The 19,634-nt window shown below is 48.0% G+C and overlaps 1 protein-coding gene across 1 annotated transcript in view; it reads left to right on the forward strand.

The window, feature by feature from the left end:
• The window catches only part of LOC147730565 (carboxypeptidase O-like), a 237,983-nt gene that overhangs the window by 15,296 nt on the left and 203,053 nt on the right, over positions 1 to 19,634 (forward strand). The window contains exon 3 of the mRNA XM_086955342.1: positions 5,022 to 5,146. Within this exon, the coding sequence (XP_086811468.1) occupies positions 5,022 to 5,146 (125 nt within the window). The remainder of the gene's footprint in view (positions 1 to 5,021; positions 5,147 to 19,634) is intronic.

Below are 19,634 nucleotides of genomic sequence, written 5' to 3' on the forward strand. Positions count from 1 at the left end.
TGGCCTCTGCAATGACACCTGGTGACCCGCGGAGCTCGGACCCACACCTAAAGACAACGCCCACAACCTTGTAATCATCCTCAACAGGAAACTCTCCATGAAACGTTAGATCATCACAGTCTCCTATGCCTCCTTTCACACTCTTCGCATGCTCTCAGAAATCTTCAAATGGCTCCCCACAAACACAAGGAAAACAGTAACGTAAGCCCTGATCACTAGCCTTCTGGACTACGGCAACGCACTGTACGCAGGAACCACCACTGAACTCATGGGAAGGATCCAGACAATACCGAATTCAGCTGGCAGATATATCATCAACCTGCACAAATGGGCTCACATCACCCAATACCTGAGGAACCTTTACTGGCTACCCGTGCAGAAATGATAGTAAGTCAAACTACTGCCACACGCCTACAAGCCCTCCATGACCAAGGACCAGCATACATGAACCATCAACTGAACTTCCACCAACCATCCAGAAACCTCTGCTCATCCTTTCTCACACTCGCACAGACTCCGCCCATCTTCGTAGCCACAGTGGAGGCTGTTCTTTCTCGCCCCTCGCCGCCAAATTCTGGAATGTCCTCCTCCTCCGAACGTCACCCTCATTGATCGACTTTAGGAAGAGACTAAATCAATCAATCAATCAGGGTTTGGTAGAGAGCACTACTCACCCGTGAGGGTCTCAAGGCGCTGAGGGGGATGTGAGTAGCTCCGTTGGGGTCCTTCGAAGAGCCAGGTCCTGAGGTCCTTTCTGAATTGGTGAAGTGTACGGCTTCGCAGGAGCTGAAGGGGGAATTTGTTCCAAATCTTGGCTGCGAGGTAGGAGAAGGATCTTCCACCTGCTCTGGTCCTGTAGAAACGATGGATGGTGGCTAGGGTGAGGTCTGTTGAGCGGTGGTTTCTCTTGGGGGCGTGAGAGGAGATTCGGTCATTGAGGTTTTGGGTTCCAGTGGTGTGGAGGGCGTTGTAGGCATGTGTGAGCAGCTTGAGGGTTATTCTTCTTTTGACTGGGAGCCAGTGCTGGTCACAGAGGTGTTGGGTGATGTGATTGACCCATGTGATATCGAGGATAAGTCTAGCTGCAGCTTCCTGGAAGGTCTGGAGTTTGCAGAGGAGTTTTTTGTTGATTGCGGTGTAGAGGGCATTGCCTTAGTCTAGTCTGCTGGTAATGAGTGCATGGGTGACGGTTTTCCTTTAGTCCGGGGGGATCCACTTGAACTACTTGCGGATTATGCAGAGGGTGTTAAAGCATTCAGAGAATACGGCGTTTATCTGGCGATTCATGGTGAGTGAAGAGTTAAGTATGATGCCGAGGTGGCGTGCATTGGCTGTTGGGGCGGGTCGGTTTCCGAGGGTGGGTGCCACCAGATGTTGTCCCATGCAGAGAGGGTGGAGCCAAGGATGAGGACTTCTGCTTTCTCGGAGTTGAGCTTCAGGCAGCTGTTGCTCATCCAGGTCGAAACAGCTTTCATCCCTTTTTGAAAGTTGAGCCTGGTGATGTTGGGTTCCTTGGTGAGGGAGAGGATGAGCTGGGTGTTATTGGCATAGGAGATGATGTAGAGCCCCTGGTTTCTGATGATGGTTGCGAGGGGGGCCATGAAAACGAGGAAGAGTTTGGGGCTGAGGGAGTATCCTTGGGGGACTCCGCATCTGATATCTGTCAGTTCTGAGAGGAAGGGCATGATTCTTATTCTCTGTGCCCTGCCTGAGAGGAACGATTGTATCCAGTCTAAGTCTTTTCCTTGGATGCCTGCATTGTGTAGTCTGGTGGCTGGTTTGTGGTGGGAGATGGTGTCAAAGGCTGCCTAAAAGTCCTGGAGTATGAGGGCTGCTGTGTAATCTTGGTCGAGGAGGGCACGGATGTCATCGGTGGCGGGGAGGAGGGCAGTCTTGGTGCTGTGGTTCCTGCGGAATCAGAATTGAGAGGTGTCTAGGATGCTGTTGGTTTCTATGAAGTGTGCTAGCTGAGTGTTGACGGCCTTTTCAATTACTTTGGCAGCAAAAGGAAGCAGTGAGATGGGCCTGAAGTTCTTGAGGTCCGTCGGGCCTGCGGAGGTCTTCTTTATGGGTGGTTGAATTTGGCGCTCTTCCAGTTGTCGGGGAATGTGGCGGTCTTGAGGGATCAGTTGATAGTTCACCATAGCTCAGGTGCGATAGCAGTGGTGGCCCTGTGGAAGATGTGCAGTGGGCAGGGGTCAGTAGGTGCTCCAGAGTGGATGCTCGTCATTGTCTTTAAGGTGTCTGCTGTGGTGAGAGGGGTCCAGGTGAGAGGGGTCTGTTGGGTGGCGTCATTGGGTGTGGGAGTTGAGGCGGTGTTGTGGTCTTGGTTGTTGAAGTTGTCGTAGAGCATCTTGATCTTGAGGTGAAAGAAGAAGCTGAGTTTGTTGGAGAGGTCTAGGGAGTGAGGGTCGTTTTGCTGTTGGGTTTGGTGAATTCCTGTATGAGGATGAAGAGTTCCTTGGAGTTGTGGGCGTTGGAGAGGATTCTGTCTTGGATTACGTTTTTTGTTGTTGATTTGATGAGTTGGTAGTGTGCTGTGATGGCTGTTTTGTAGGCGGAGCGTGCTTCCATGGTTTTGCTGTTTCTCCACGTCTTCTCCAGTCGTCAGCAGAAGCGCTTGGATTCTCAGAGATTCATAGTAAACCAGTTGGCTTTCTTGTTGTGTCCTCTCGTGGTGTTCTGGAGGAGGGCGAGAGTGGTGGCACAGTTGGTGATCCATTGGTGGAGCTTGCTTACCGCTGTGTTGGCGTCCGTTGCAGTTGGGGGTGGAGTGAAGGTGAGGGCGGAGGTAAGGTGTTCTTCTGAGACTTTCTTCCAGCTACTGCATGTGAGGCTGCACATGTGCTTTTGTGCGGTGGGTTTCATAAAGGAAAAATGGATGCAGCGGTGGTCTGTCCAGAGGAGTTTTGTGGTGTGGCTGAAGTGAATGTTGTTTCCTCCAGCGAAGATGAAGTTGGGTGTGTATCCTGCTGTGAGTAGGGATGAAGACAAATCACTACAGTCCTACGTTGGTGAGGTTCTTCATGAGGGCAGTGGTGTTGCAATCACTGTGGTTGTCCAGGTAGAAGTTCAAGTCACCGAGTAGTATGTAGTCCGTAAAGGCGAGGGCTTGGGGTGTGATGTGACATTGGTGCAGTGGGTGCGGGGTCCAGGAGATCTGGAGGTGAGTGTTCCGCTGACCGCCATTCTGGGGTTGGGCTGGATCTGGAAATGGATGTGTTCTATTAGGGGTGAGGCTTCGTCCGGGTTGGTGGTTGTCAGTCGCACGGTGCTTTTGTGGACAATGGCGAGCCCTCCTCCTGGGCGGTTGAAGTTGTCTATTCTCAGGATCTAGTATCGTAGGACATGGCGGTTGCGATGTCTGGTGGAGAGATGGCTGTGGTCCAGGTTTTTGTGAGGAAGGCAACATCGGACGTGAGAGTGTTGAGAAGTCCCAGATTTCTACAGCGTATCTGTGCAGGGAGCGTACGTTGAGGAAGATGCAGCTCAGTGGTTTGTGTGCAGTGGCGTCCGGTGGGTTGGGGTATCTGCCAGGGTCCGGAGGTGGGTGAAGGTGCGTCGGCAGTGTCGGCAGGAAATAGGGCCTTGAATGTTGCTCAGTGTTGGGAGCTGGCAATTGTTGTTGCGTCCGGGGTTGAGTGCGTGGTGTATGCCGGGTTCATAGTGGCGGGGGATCGGACGACCAGGGTCCCTGGCACTAGTCGCGGATGGGTTGCATACCCGGTCTCTGGTTGTTGGACTCAAGACCTGGCTTTTCAACTAAGACCAGCAAATCAGCACATTTATACCCTTACGGGTGGTTAGCCGTTCTAAACAAGTATTGTTTGATTAATTTATTGATTGATTGATTGATTGACTGGTTAACTGTTCTTGTGAATATGTCTTGTTGATTACTGAAACCTCTCTGCCTAGTCTGCCTTCCTGATCAAAACAAAGAATCTAGTAAAGAAGGGAAAGAAGGAGGTTCACAGTGGTTTACTCAGTGTTGTTGAGCTTAGTGTCAGTAAGGACTCGGAGATTAAGATCGAGATTGACAATAGTAGTGACGGCCTCCAATCTGTGCTTCACGGCTGATATGCAATTATGCATAAGACACCACAGTGATGCGTCAGCAGTTAAGATAGTAGATGTATAAGTGGCTCCAATGTACTTGATTGAGGTTGTTGTGCTCAGCCTTCTTTGATGGTTTGAGGAGATCTATATTTTAGTAAAGGGTCATGTGAAATCATGCCCAGTGAGACCAGGATTGGAGGCAGGTAATTGGGATTCATAACCTTCAAGGAGGTCATGAATATCCTCCTGGTAGAAGAAAGAACTTCTTCTGTGCAAGTGCAGATCATGGTTGAACCTCAGCACCCTTTGGTAAAGTGTACTTATATTTTGTATGTCAGTGACATCAACTAGCAAACTGTCTGGCAACATCCCTTGCCGTCAACTAATGATATTTGACGGGTAAACGTACTTTACATGCATGCGTAATGTGATATGCATTATGTAGGGCCTGATTCATAAGGTGATTTCTATCAGTAGGTTTGACTCATTTAAGGGAAATTCAAGGGTAAGTCTCACCTGCTCACAGGAAAATCTTTATGAATCGGGGAATAGGAAGTTAGGTGTCTCTGTAAGTGCGCATACTGACGTGAACATTCAAGGCTCTCATGAATACTCAACCAACTGCTGAAACAGCCAGTTACAACAAGGTAACCTTAAAAAAGTAAGTCTTGTAACACTGGCTGCAAAACCAATAGTGTTCTGTTTCCTGTCATTCAGCTACTTGTGTTGCCTATGTTGGATGCGCAAACATCCAAAATGTTGCCCAGTAGGCATAATCTGAGAAGTCCACTTTGTGATACCCTTTATGAAAATACTAACTCTGTGGCTGTTTGAACCACAAAAGAGTGGCCGTATTCAAGGGGCCCAAAATAACATTTACTTCTTAGTTTGTTCAATTGATAAAATGGTGTAGTTTAAGAAATTCGGACAACCTTTCACTGTAAACACTTGTGTTTTTCCTCCAGTTGGATCTATGGAAACCAAGTCAGTTGGAGAACATCCATCCCAGAGCTGAGGTTCATGTCATGGTGCCAGCATCCTTCCTGGAACAGCTGAGAGAAAGCCTGCTTCAGCATTCGATCCCCTTTGAGTACGATGATTCGTCTTAAAATGCATGTTTAAATGTAATCTATTGGTGGGTGAATGGGACATAGTACTATTTATGTTAATATTCTGGTTACTTACAGAGAGCTACAAACCTGCCGCATCCGTGCATTGTGCGATCTCATCATATGGGCCATCATGGACCGTGTATTGAGAGGGTGTGGGGAAATAAGTACTGGATGCCAAGGGGCTTCTGGTCCTGTCGCAGAGGCTGCTGTATGGGAGATGATCAGGGGTAGGGAGATGCAACAGTGATGCAAGGTGCAGAGAGAGACGGGTATTTGGCTCGAAGGCTTCTAAATGCATATGAGCTCTGCCCTTCTCCCAGTTAGTGACCTGCAGCCCAAACAGTGCTGTCTGAAACCTAGAGAGCCCAATACTTCAAAAGCTACAAAGACATCTATGGGGGGAGCATGTTGTATGACATAGGTTCTTTTCAGCCCTTTGACCATATGTGGATGACCCAATCCAGCGGAATCTACCAAGCGAAGAGCCTTTCTTTACATACAGACGGCATCTCATACAAGTGCTCTCGCTGGAGCCTCAGAGACTTGGAATCTTTGAGTCTAAGTGGGACGGTTTTGAATGATTTATGTAATTTCTTAAACCCTCAGCAGTTTGTAAAGGATTTAAAACCTGAGGTTATTCATAATACCTCTACCCCGTAAATCTGCTCGTTCTCCGGCTACAACTGGTGCAAAACCGCGCTACAAGAGTAATTTTCTAAATCAATTGGGTCACTTCCACCCGCCCAATGAGTTCTGCGCATATGGCCTTGTACTGCCTAAGTCCCCTCTACTGTTACCCACGACCACCCTCAGATGTTTGTGTATTCCCTTCACCCCTGAGGCAAGCACTTCAAATCACACTCTTTTGGATTAGGGGGAGAGGCCCCCCAGCCGTATTTATTACATAATTAAAAAACATGTATTAATAATTACATTATGTACAACTAAACGCAGAAAGTACAAATACATTGATAGATACATGATGTCACTTGTCTAACCTTAACATGTTCTAATACAAAATCCACTCCTACCGTAATCTAGCAATATAAATACTTTACTTTCTGCGTGTCCCCTCTAGAGCCTATGGCAAGGTCAATGACTGGCAGCCCCTCAGATCAGGTAAAATACCACTTCTCCACTGGAGTAGGCTTGCGTAGGGCGAACAGCTTGTCGGCGGACACTTTCCCCCGGGCCCCACCTAAGCCCTGAGCTTTAAACTTCATAACGGGGGCTGCAATTTTGAATACTTGCGCCCCGATGCGCATGAGCGTGCGGGGGTGACCACAGGCCTACAGGAAAAAGTGACTCCCCCAACCCAGCCCCCGCACCAACAACTTACCAACTGACTGTCACTGCCCCTGGAGTTACCTGGTGGTGGCCGCTAAGGGCGGAAGACTACACTTACCAATCAATACCTTACCGCCACAGGCCCACATAGTTGCCCGACTATCTGGCCTTCCCCCGAGAAAACAAAGAAAAAATCAATTACGGCCATGCTGAAGGCCCGGGTACCGATCTAGGAGGAGCGAAGGAACAAGAGACTGTTCCAGCTCCCCCAGACTCCTTTTAAAGGGGGTAGCACAGGGCAGCCAGTAGGATCTGGCTTGCCCCTATGATCGGTGAACGTGCAAGCCGCAAGCACAAATGTGCTTCTGGCTCACATCCACCGCCGACCCTCATTGGACGTTTGAGCAACAAGGGAGGGTTGGAGGTGGGGGCACCGCGTCATCACCTGCCGCGGAGAACCCCTGCATCCTCCCTCCCCGAGGGCGCTCTGCCTTGCTCAGACTCCGGGTAAAGGGAAAGAATAAATAAATAAAGACATTCGGGGTACATGATCTGAATATCTTAACACTCTCTTTGAACAGAAGTCATTCCAACAGAAACCAGGGTTTGGGTACCCTGATCACAGCACTGTCATCTACCATACACCGTATCAACACAACATCCTTTGATTCAACAAAGTTCCATTTGAGATGCCTCGGGGTTCTAGCCTTAAATTTTAAAACTCCCTCATACTATATCTGTCAAAAGAGCACAATCACCTCGCGTTTAGCAATGCCCTTAGGACATTCTGGTCTGTTACCAGGGGGGTTTTGTCCAAAAATGTGGCCGGGTAGGACAATGACAATTATAAGAAAGAAGAAGACCCGGTCACTCGTTTGTTAGTTCTGCTCAATTTTTATTTAGGGCAGAATCTTGCACTCAGTTATTTAATCCTTATGTGCAACCTATATATATTTTGAATTTCAGAAAAAGTAAATGCAGTGATTTTTACAGATACTGTAACTGTCCGAAGAATTACTTGCTGTCCTGCACTAGAACACATATATTTACAAACTCAAATTACACATCACTTTAAAAGACAAAAAAGGATTACACATTTAAATAATTTCACACAAGACAAACATTTAAGAAGGAAATAACTCATTAGGGTTGAAAGTACCCTGTCCACATTTTTTCTACCAGGCCACTGAAAATGAATGTTTTTATCTCTTTGTTTTGGCCTGATAGCGCAAGAGGCAGCTAGTACAATCAGTGTTCAATGTATTTGTCCAAATACAAAAGCCTTATGCGCAATAAACATTCGGATTTAAGACGAATGAAATGTCAAGAGCCTGTAAGCCGACGCGTTTCTGAGCCTGTCCGTGTACTTGGCAAGTTCGGACTTAGGACATTCTGGGGCATATTTACAAGGGCTCATCGCCACCAAGACATCAACTTTTATTGTGTTCTGGTGGTGATAAGCCCTTTGCCTTATTTACAAGGCTGTGTTAAGCCACTTAATGTGGCTCAACCCCACCTTGTAAATAAGGCCCCTTTTCATGCAGCACTTAGCATGAAAGGAGCAGGCAATGGGTGTTGTGGTGGGCGTTCTGCCGCAACACCCATTGCTTTTAATGCTGCCCCTATTTACAAGGGTGGTGTAAGTATGGGGCAGCACCAAAAATAAGACCAGGGAAAACCTGGTCTTAAACAGGCACAATGAGGAGAAACTATTAATTTCTCCTCGTTTTTGCTGTTTTGATTTGTGCTGTATTCTGCAACAGCAAATCACCATAAGTGACTGTTCATGTGCAGGAAGGTGTCCCTTCCAACACATAAGCAATCATTAAAAAATCACGTTTTGCAACTTCTATGTGCTGCATTCTGTAGCACACTAGAATGTACAAATCGCCTTTACTGATTGTTTATGTGCAGGAAGGGACACCTTCCTGCACATAAACAATCATTCCCTATGGTGCAAGGGTACCTGCATTGGCACTAGGCAGCTAAATTTAGCACCAGCACTAGAGGGAGTATGCAGGGGAGCGCTGCTTTTTTGTAAATATGGCGCATCCTTGCTTTTTGAAACTGTCGGAGTGCGGCGTTAGCAATTTTGGCTTGGCCCTCCAACAGTTTCTTGTAAATACCCCTCCCCCTGGTCTTAACCTGGTGAAACTAGGAGAAATTATTGATTTCTTCTCTTTTTTGCTGTTTTTATGTGTGTTGCATTATGCAGCACACATAGAAACAGCAAATCATCATTAGTGATTGTTCATGTGCAGAAAGGTTTCCCTTCCTGCACGTAAACAATCATTTAAAATGACGAGTTGCAACTTCTATCTGTGCTGCTCAAAGCAGCACATATAGAAGTTACAAATCTTCATTATGGATTGTTTATGTGCGGGAAGGGACATCTCCTGCACATAAACAATCATTCCCTCAACTCAGGCACCCTTGCACTGTGATGCAAGGGTGCCTTTGTTGGCGCTAGGCAGCTAGATTTAGCACCAGCGCTAGGAGAATCTCGGGGAGGGGGGGGCCTAACATTCTTGTGAATACGGTGCATCCCAGCATTTTTAAATTGATGGAGCGCTGCGTTAGCAATTTTAGAGTGACACTGTGCTCTGTCAGTTTATTGTAAATATGCCCTCTGTTTTGTGAGGCATTTGAGAGCAACCAAATGTTTTTCACCTCTCTCCCATGCTGTTTTGGACACCCAGTCTTGCATGTTTCTATAAAGCATTGGATAATAACAATAGGCAGCCTCGGGCACCGCCGAGATTTCAAGAGGTGAGCCTGTGTTGTAGATACTACCCTGTTCCATAACAATGCACAGCTGGCCGCACGGCAGGTGCTCCTCAACAGCACTGACAGAGCACACAACCTGTATGGCAAGAATCACTGCACGGGCACATTTTACCAACTCAATGCGTGATTACTGTCTATACTACTGCTGCTCCTTTGCCTGCCAATATGGCCGCTTAAGTCATTGTGCTGCAATCATCTGTGAACTGGGATCTTAGAAACACATAGTAGCAGCCCAACAATAGCCAAGAAATATCCCCTTCCCCCTAACATGTACTAAACGAGCACTTCTTATTTTGTCTGCTCTCTTCTATGGCAATGCGACCCAATAACAGGACTGGCACTCGGAAATACACGCTTAACAAATCCATACATGGATGTGGCAGAGCAGAGCCGGTCATGCTTTGATAAACGCATCCATGGATGACACTAAGCGCCATAAAGTGCTCCATCCCTGTGAGCAGCAGGAAGATGCCAGGTGTGTGTGGCCGAAGAAGAGGCCACAGAACTCGTCTGAGGTTGGAAATCATCCGATTATACATGATCCTGTGGTACAATAGCTCAAAAACATACTCAATGCACACATGAGCTCCTCACTAGTTGCCTCATGGGCTATACTGTGGCGCAAACGAATATACATCAGTCCGTAAGCCACGCTTCATGTTAAGGGCAGTAATGTTTCCACGTCACCATTCCATTCCCCTCGACGTTTCATAAACAATGTATGTGTTGATTCTTCACAACAATCCAGGAAGAGCACTAAAAGGCGTTTCCTCTCTTGACCAAGGACCGAGGGCCAAGGGCGGTAATCGCTGAACTTTGAACCTGGCTGTGAACTGATCCATTCGCACTCCAGCTGCTCACTCAGATAACCTTATCTAACTGGAAGATTAGCGTGACCTTCGTACCCAGCAGTGCGTCTCTCCTCCCAGTGAGATCATTTAGGTCTGGTCTGAATGTGCACATGTATGCGCGACCTATTGCTACTGATTCCCTAAAGTATGTCCAAGGTGGCTCGCCTTCACCCAGATGCGTCTATCATGCTACCTCAGACCGAATGCACGAGGGCTGTTTAACATCTCAAAAGTACACTTAATCATGACACCTTAATACACATTAAAATATTCATCTTTTGTGTGCATTGTATTCAAAAAGCAGTATTTTTTGTTTTCTCACCTCAGCAAACAGTACATTCAGTATGGCCGCAGTACAAATCTCCTTCACAAGCCTACAAGCAGCACGTGTGCAATACAGGCAAGAGCAGGAAACGCTTTCACATAGCACACACATCAGTGGAAGGAAGCTTCCATCACACAGGTGAAAGGAAAATAAAATGCGGGTAACCTGAGATGTGTCACATCACTGTGTGTGCAGCCGGATCTGCATCTCGGTGGGAAGGCTGCTTGCAAGGGGTCACTGAGCGCGAGAGAGCAGGCTGTTGTGGCCACACAAACCTGCTCATTCTGATGCATATGACTTTTTTGGGAGTGAGGAGCTGTCACTGCACTTCATCTGTAGAAGCTGTGGCCGATGGTGCTATATTCAGTCCAATGTAGAAATGGGCCTAGTGGTAACAACACAAGTGCCCCCAAAATGGGGCCGGTTTGTAACAAATGGCCAAAATATGCCTTGTTGCTCGTGAAAAGGGGATAAGCAAACACCAAAACATCCTTTACCGTGATACACAGAAAATGTTTGCCATTCTTAGGACACCTAGAATTGGCAGAGCCAAGGGGTCCGGCTTAAATGACTAACGCAAGCTAACGCATGCAAATGTCATTGAGTAGGCCTGTGTTTGCATGTGTAAGCACATTAAACCAGACCCGCCTTATATTTTCTACCAGAAAGATAATTTTCTTTGCTAATTGGACTGATGGGCAATTTCCTACCCTATCAAAATAATAGTGATATTACCTATTTGGGAGAAAGGTGAGTTGATTAGCGTCACATGCAGTTTGAAGAAAATATATTAGTTGGAGGACGTAGCTTTGCTAATCACGGATGTCAGGTTGTGAAAAGCCCCACCGTGTGGTAAAATGCGTTAGTCCTAAATCCATGCAGCAAAGCCCACTCAAGCTTAAAGCTTTGCACGGAGGCATTTGGGGCCGTATGTATCATAGTAGGCGGTAACCCATTTGCAAATGGGAAGGGGTAGCCAAGGGACCCCTTTCCCTTTGGGAATGGTAGCGAAAACGTTTTTTCAGTGCAGGCTGTGGTCTCACTGACCACTGCCTGCTGTTAAATAATGAAAAGAAAACTTTACATTTTTCTTTTTTTAAATGCAACCCATGTTTCTTTAAGGATAAACGGGCAGCATTAAAAAAAAATGATTGCTTTATTTAAACAAGCATTTAGAATGCAATGGGCTCGGCATCATTAAAGGTAGAGCTATTGGCATTGCTCATGACATTTCTTTTTTTTTTTAAATCATCAATTTACATTCCCTACACAGAGCCACCCTCACAGACACACTCAACAGCACACAGCACTCTGGAGCACACTCCACTCCACTGCACTGCACTCCACTGCACTCCACTGCACTCCACACTTTGAAGTGTGAGCTTTGTGCACATGCTCATAATGAATTTGAATAAAATGCATTACTTATAACATGTTTTAAGTAGACATGCAATCGACCTGGCCTCACCTGGATAAATTACGCATCATATCAGGTGTCCCTTCACTTGTTAAAAAACGCTTTGCCTTTTCAGAGAATAAAAAGTGGAAAACTAATATTGCAGGTGGTCATGGGGCGTCTAAAATGAGTCTGCATAGCAGCAGGTGCCTAACCATTTGCGATGCCCAGCTGGGTAGAGGGGAGGACACGATGCGACAGTATTTCATCTGTACGCTCTGACACCTGCTGGTAGCCATTACACCACCTACTCGACATACGATTATCCGATAATACAGGCCTTTGCAGGTTGACATTCCTGTGCAGTGGCATGCTGACTGTTTCGTACGCTATCGGATGTAACTGCTTAAATTATAGTACGCAGTCCCTCAAGGGCAGATTAAAAAAAACTAGAATAATGCCCGGGGGGGGGGGGGGGGGGGGGGGGGAAGAACAACACACCGAAGACTGGAATCAGAATAGGTTACCAGGACTTAGTGGGATAAAAAAAATTGGGGGTCGTAGCCCATGTAATTATGGGCGTGGCTTACAAATACAAACTAAAAACTGCTTAGCATAGTGTGCTGCCCGAATGGTATTTTGCTGCTTTTCATTGCATCCAGATATATAATAAAACAAGTATCATTATACCTACAACAAGCCAGAACTATTCGCTTAGTCAATGAATGTTAGTAGTACAAGTTAAATAAGCAACAACTACGGCTTCGTTGTATAGACTATTGAAAATGGTTCCGTTCTGAAATGATGAGACTGTGAAACAACTCTAACGAGTCTCTTTAAAGTTACATCAAAGATATAGGAGTGGCACTGCTGCAGAGAAGAGTTTTTTTTTCCAACCCGAGGGTGGATGCAAAAAGGGAGAGCCCGATAGAGACCCATCTCAGCACCTGCTTGCACCCGCAGGACCCTGCCCACTTAAAGCCCTGCGTAGAACAACATTAAGGAATATCTATACAATAAGGAAAGACTCCTGGCCATCCACTGGCCCTAATGCTCGTTCTGCCTTTATTCAGTTGAAGGTACTTGGTCCTCAGATTTACTCAAGGTGGGTCAACACAAAAACCCGGTCTCCTTGGACTTCTCAACCCACCCTTACTGGTCTAATGGTCACCCTCCAAACAAGCGAAATGTCCGATACCCTATTAGCCATCTGCATTCGGAGCATAACATTGAAATACAGAAGCGTTGGTACTCGCTGTACAGAGTAACCTGTTAGCGTCTGTGGCGTGCTGATCGATACTCTGCCAATTGGATCGCCCTCCAAAACCGGAGTGGCAATTTTTTCGTAAACTCAAGAGGTTGGGAGGTGCGCAGAATGGACAGTGTGGCCGGTATAAGTGGTAAAATATACTGAGAAAGGTACATTGGGTGATGCAATGATGGTCCCAACAAAGGGGGCGGCGGGGGCGTTACAAAAATATATCCCAAAATGTAAACTGCTGGGACAACCCATCCTGGGTGTAGGGAGTTTGAGGATAAAGCTACAGCCGTGGGCGATTAGGGCTCGTGTAGAAATGGTTTAATCTGCTTACAATAGTTCAATAAAAGCTCTCTTTAAAGTTGAGGGGTGAACCTCGATTCGAGCGGCTTCACAAAGCCCGCGCCGTTCCGCCAAAATTTCAAACCGCGGGCTGATCGCTGCAGTCGCAAACCCCCGCCTCTGTCTAATAGGGGCCCTCCTCCTGGGGTGCAATTAAAAGTAAGCGTAGTGGGGCATTTAGTCTCAACCCATGCGCTCTCCTCGGCGGTAGTTTCCGCCCTGGTTTGGTGACACACGACACCCAGACAGACAAACAAGGCGCCCCATGTGCCGGTCCGCGGAATCCGCCGCCCCCACCACTGACAGCCATGCACATGGCCTCCTCGCCACCACTTCCGAGAAAGCACAATCTAGGCACACGAAGGAAGGAGAAAAGAAAAGGCTACACGTCTACAGTGTACAGTACCGGAAAGAGCAGACACACAGACAGCGTGCATAGAATCCAGCAGGGGAACCCCCGAAGAGAGGCCGCCTACACCTCCCCTTTGTTAAGTGATCAGGCAGACGATAGGGCGTCACACGGCAAATAGAACATTTGTTGTCTTAAGAACGTGTATACCTACTTTTCTTCATGCCTTCCGGCGTTTAGACCGCCCGTTATGTACATAACATTTAGATCTCATGCTTGCCGTGTAGGACGTTCGTGTATGGTGTATAGGATGCGAACGTCTAGATCCTATTGTACTAGAATCCCCGAGCTGCCAGCTGTCTACGGCGTCTGGATCAATTGTTCCCTACATTCTGATATTAGAACATTCAGTTCGAGAGATGGTGCCAGCCTCGGCAAAAAAAACAAAATGGCGATTTCAAGCTCGGAGATTTTTCGGATTTGGGGGCGTGTTCCTGCTGTTCAAAAGAGGCGTGGAAAAAAGTGGAAAGAACAGCAAGAAACACACCTCCAAATCCGAAAAGGACGGAGCCTATTTGGAGGGACGGCTCTCTCCTCCAATGGCTGGCCTCCGTTTAGGAAGCCAGCCAATGGGAGAGAGCCAAAATGAGAGGCGGGATGAAGAAGCCCTACTTAGAAACATAAGACTCGCTACTTCCGGTTCTGACGAACCGGATAGTACCTCGCCCTAAAAACACTTAGCAACATGGTAGTATGCTGACCCCAGCAGGCCACCATCCCTGTGATTTTAGCGATTCCTAAAGGGTCGCAAATTGAGACCTACCTCATTAGTATTCATGAGGTAGGCCGATGTGTGACCCACTAGGAATAGCTAAGTGAAACGCATGGAGTTTCATACATTAGGAATGGCAATTACCTAAGTGCGATTTGCAGCGAATCGCAATTATTTCATTGCTATTTCCAATAATAATACATATGCATTTTTTTTGTCGCAAACAGGCTGAATCGCAGTATCAGCCCAAATTGCGATTCGGTAACTTGTTACAGAATCGCAATTTGGGTTTTGCGATTCGGTATTTGGAAGGGGTGTGCTTAGAGCGTCTTTTCCAAATACCGAATTCCATTGGTATGTACAAATGTTTTGTGACCAAAATGCAATCGCAAAATATTTGCACTTTATCACCAACTCAAAGTGGGTAGTAATGCATTCGCGAATTGAAAGGAGTCCTTAGGGGACCCCTTTCCCTTTGTGATTGTTGGCAAAACATTTTTTAAGAAACTGACAGTGGTGGTGCGTCCATTGGGGGCACTGGGGCATTGCCCCACTAATGCCACATGCTCCCATTCCAAATAACTCTCACAGTCTCACAGGCTTGACTGACGCTGAACGGGCGCCTGAAAAAAATGCTAATACCTGGACACGGCGCGCCCAAGGCAAAATCAGCCGCTGAAGGGTGGGCCTGGTGCGGGGCTGCGCAGCACTAAAGGGTTTCAGTGACAGTGGCACCCACTAAGCAGCGCAGCTGCAATAGTGAGCATGCTCGAGTTAGGCCTGGTCATTTTTATGGCCAGGGTGAACATGCGCACCACTGTACCTTCCCAGTGTGGGAGAGCAAGGGGGACCCGAGAGGCCGAGGGTTGCTTCATGCAGCAGCCCCCGGTCTTGTTATGGGTGGGCCGTATCCCTGCTCTAGTCAATCCTGGCGCTGCTTAACCCCCGCACTCCCCCATAACGTGGGAAGTATCTACCCCAAGACCAATACACTTAGCCAACAAGGTCGTAGTTGTTGTGGTGGTTGTTGGCCGCAGTTTTATTGGGATCATAAATCATATCTGGGTCATATACATGTCAACACAATATCCCATAAATTATATCTGGGTCATAAACATGTCATACATCATATCTGGGTCATAAATCATACATGCCATCGCCGTGGTCATAAATCATATCTGGGTCATAAATCATACATGTCATTATCATTGTCATAAATCAAATCTGGGTCATAAATCATACATGTCGTCATCATTGTCATAAATCATATCTGGGTCATAAACACGTCAATCATCATATTGTGCAGATCATATCGTGGTACATTCAGTTCGTAGATGGCACGCCTACCAAACCAGTTCTTTTGTTGGTCCTTGGTAGTCCTCATTGTCGTGTTACCTCTGGGACCACCATTTGGCTGGTCATCCACGCCCTTTGCGTGTAGGGAGGGGTAGCTTCTCCAAGGACTTAGGCCCAACTCACTACCTTTTTGTGCCCTGCCGTCCGGCCGGGTCTGGGCCGCGAGCGCCGTCTCCGTTCGCTACTCCCCTCCTTTGCCCGGCCACCTCACCCTGCCGTGCGGCATCCCAAAATGAGTGGCCTACTTCTACACACCGCCCTGTTGGTGTGTCTCCTTAGCCATCCGTTGTAACAATTTCCGCCACGCCGCAGGGAGGCGCACGTCTTCCTGCGGCTCCCCCCAGCTCCTGTGATTATTGTGGCTTACATGCGCAATTGCGTCACCGGACGGCACCTCACTGACTCTCATCCTTCCTTCCGCCAGCTACACTCGGTCGTGGCCGAAAGGTTCTGGGCGACCAGGGCAACCCAAGGTGAAAACCGCCATACATATTCTGAGCCGGCCTTGTGTACTTGTGGGCGGCTGTGCTTTTTCCTTTATTTGTGAGTCCGGCCCCCTTTCCCACGCCGAGGTGGGCACAGGATCTGCGCTCTGGGCCACTCGCACCCAGCGCAACAATCATTCCCTTCAGCCCGGGAGACTAAGTGATTTACCCAGAATCACAGGGTGCTTGAGCCTCCTTGTCGAGGCTGGCCTGTGGTTTATGGTGTGCTCAACCTGCCCACTGTCTGGACTCCTTCCTGTGGCCTTATTAGGCCGCGCCATGTGGGGCAAAATAACTGCCCAGGTGGGGATGGGCACCCTGCTGCTGGCAGGCTTCTGTGCCTGGATCTAGTGGCCACGCGTCTTCCTGTGGCCATTGCTGTGATTTGTGTTTGGCTCCACAGTCGCCCTTTCAAGACCGAGTAGTGTTGAAATTGCTGAGAATCGGTTACCACTGTATTTGACTGGATTCCGTTGTGTGTGCATACACCGATAAATATATTTGTACATCTTATTTCCTTGCGGTATTCAATGGCAACACGTGCCAGGCAGCCCTCTGCCTTTCACTCCACGTGAAGAGCCTGGCAAAGTGGGCAATGGCGGACAACTGCGCCTGTGCCCAAAACCGTGTTTACACAGTCACGCCGCAAGCATCTCCACTCCCAGGGTGGGGTTGGGTTACTCCTCATGCTTATTCCAATGCCTTATACCCAACGGACATCCTATTGGCATGCAGCTCTTCCAGGTCTGTAGGGTCTGAGTTTTTTTTTTTTTTTATGACGTAAACTTTCTACTGTCGTACCTTTCTACGTCCGCATCCGAGCTTAGGCTGATTCCCTAATTCGCCTGTCACAGCTTTGCCAATGCTGCGCGCATTGAGGTAGTGTGGATATTTCAAATTCGGTAACTTGCAGTGAGCCGCTTGTCGTGGCACCGAGCGAGGGTGAGGCTAATGGCTGCAGACGCAATGATTTCTGCTGCAACCTCAGAATGGGTACATTATTGTGACCCTAACCTTGCACGATTTTTTCCCCACGGACACCACTGCCTCACTGGTTTGTATAGAAAAAATGTAGAAATCTGCCCTTCTAGAGTCATTTGTATACCGCCGAATTCACCTAGCAGTATCCGGCCCTGACATAAGCGTCCGGCGCACCCAAGCCCTAGACAAAAGCCAGTCACAAAGGACGCACGCGTAACAGGTCGCAATATTGAGATTTGGTATCATCTGCTTGGTCTCAGTGAAAAGCCCTGACAGCCGTGCTCTTAAATTCCGAATGCCTCGAATGAGGTGCTACAGGCCAGGATTCTTCTTAGCATTTGGAGATGTGTGATCCTGTCGAGCCTATTATTAAAGAAGGACTACATTCCCATTGTGCAAGGAATAGACCTAGACTGCAAGAGGCACCCAGGCGTGGACATGAACAAACTGAGAGATGTGTTACACGTATTGCATATCTAACTACGTAATCGGATTACTTCCTTCAGAGCGAGGGAGGGAAACAGGACAGGTGGCCACTTAAAAAATAACTTATCCAACTCCGTCACGCGTGACAATTATGATTTACATGTTCAATTACTTCTCTCAAAACCCCACAAAGTCGGCAACCCTCAAGGACAAGATCATACTTTTTCGCCCGACTGACTTGTGGATGTTGCACTTTTTATATTGAGTCTCGCTTTTTTATAAACTTATAGGGGCAGATTTATGAGGCCCTTGCGCCACGTTTACGCCGCTGTTGCGTCACACAAGGCGGCGTAAACGTGGCGCATCCCTACGAACAATTTACAACGTGACGCATCTAGGCAGATGCGTGACGTTGTAAAGCCCTGCGCCGCTTGTGGGCGTTCCGGCACAGGGTGGGCGTTCCGGGGCAGGTGCGCCTCGCAAAAGTGGCTGAGTGAAATCTATGAGATTTCACTCAGTCACTTTTAAGCCAATGCTGCGTCAAAAGCCTGCGCCTGCTTGAAACAGGCGTAGGTCTTGACGCAGCATTGTTAAAATGGGGCACCCCCGAGCCTTGCTGGAGCTGCGTCGCGCTTGCGACGCAACTCCAGCAATGCGCCACATTTCCGGCACAGATGCGTCACGCATCTGTGCCATTTTTGCACCATGGTGCGCCGCATTATAAATGCGGCGCACCATGGCTGGCGGAGCTGTGGCGCATGTTAACTGGCGCATCCCTGGGGATGCGCCAGTTAACATAAATCCGCCCCATAACGTTTTTTCCTTTTGTCCTGTGTCCTGTGGATTTTGTCTCATGTTTTTTTTTTTAAGTAAACTTCAAAAGTTCTGTAAGACTCGTCTCCTGGGAGCCCACACATACCCCCGGGCCAGCTCCAGGCCCTACTGTTCTGTGCCACAATTGGCAGCATGTAACACGAACAGTATAATCGTAGTCAAACACTAAGGTAAATACCTTCAAACGCCCAATTGCAAAAGATATGTGTTGTTCCTATATGAGTTGTGTCAACTACTGTGAACCTTCCTGAAAATATTTCCATTTATATATTTACCTTGAAGGCTTGAAAACGTGTCTCATAAAGCTACAATTAAGAATGTTGTCAGTTTTTTCCAAACCCCTGCGCGAAGTTTTAAGACGGCCACAAATGGCCTGGAAGATTGCCTGCACTTCCACATAGCAGAGCGCTTCTAGCGGATCGTGGACACTTCTGTTCAAACAGCTGGCTAATACAGAAAACAGGGCGCTTTTTAGGTCTCGCCTGTCGATGCGCATGCGCATCGAGCAAGCGAGACTATAGGGGCTCATCCACTCTTTATCTAACTTGCAAGGAATCGTGGCGATTCCTTGCAGTGCCCGTGACTTTTAAGGTCAATGCGCATGCGCATTAAGCTTATGCGCATGCGCATTGACCTTAAAAGTCACGGGCGCGTGCACGTCCGTGTTTGTTTACCCGCTCCGCCCCCTCCCGCCGTGTCGCATTTCTCCTCCCCCTCCCCTCCGTCTTGTACTCACCCTCTCTCCCATCTTGGCCCCTTGCTACCACATCACACCCCTCGTGACACACCACTTCCTGGTATTCAACTTTGTCGACCGGCTCCCCGCTCCGCCCCCTCCCGCCGTGTCGCATTTCTCCTCCCCCTCCCCTCTCTTCCTTCCGTCGGCTCCCCTTTTTCCACTCCCCTCCCCAGCTTTACCTGTGATTTATGATCTACGGCCGCCATCTTTCCTCTCTAGAACGTGCTGGTTTACGTTCTAGCATTCCGGTGAATCGTTATTACCAGGTGTACACACTT

This window comes from Lissotriton vulgaris, chromosome 2_1 (genome assembly GCF_964263255.1).
Source record: "Lissotriton vulgaris chromosome 2_1, aLisVul1.2, whole genome shotgun sequence".
Taxonomy (NCBI): domain Eukaryota; kingdom Metazoa; phylum Chordata; class Amphibia; order Caudata; family Salamandridae; genus Lissotriton; species Lissotriton vulgaris.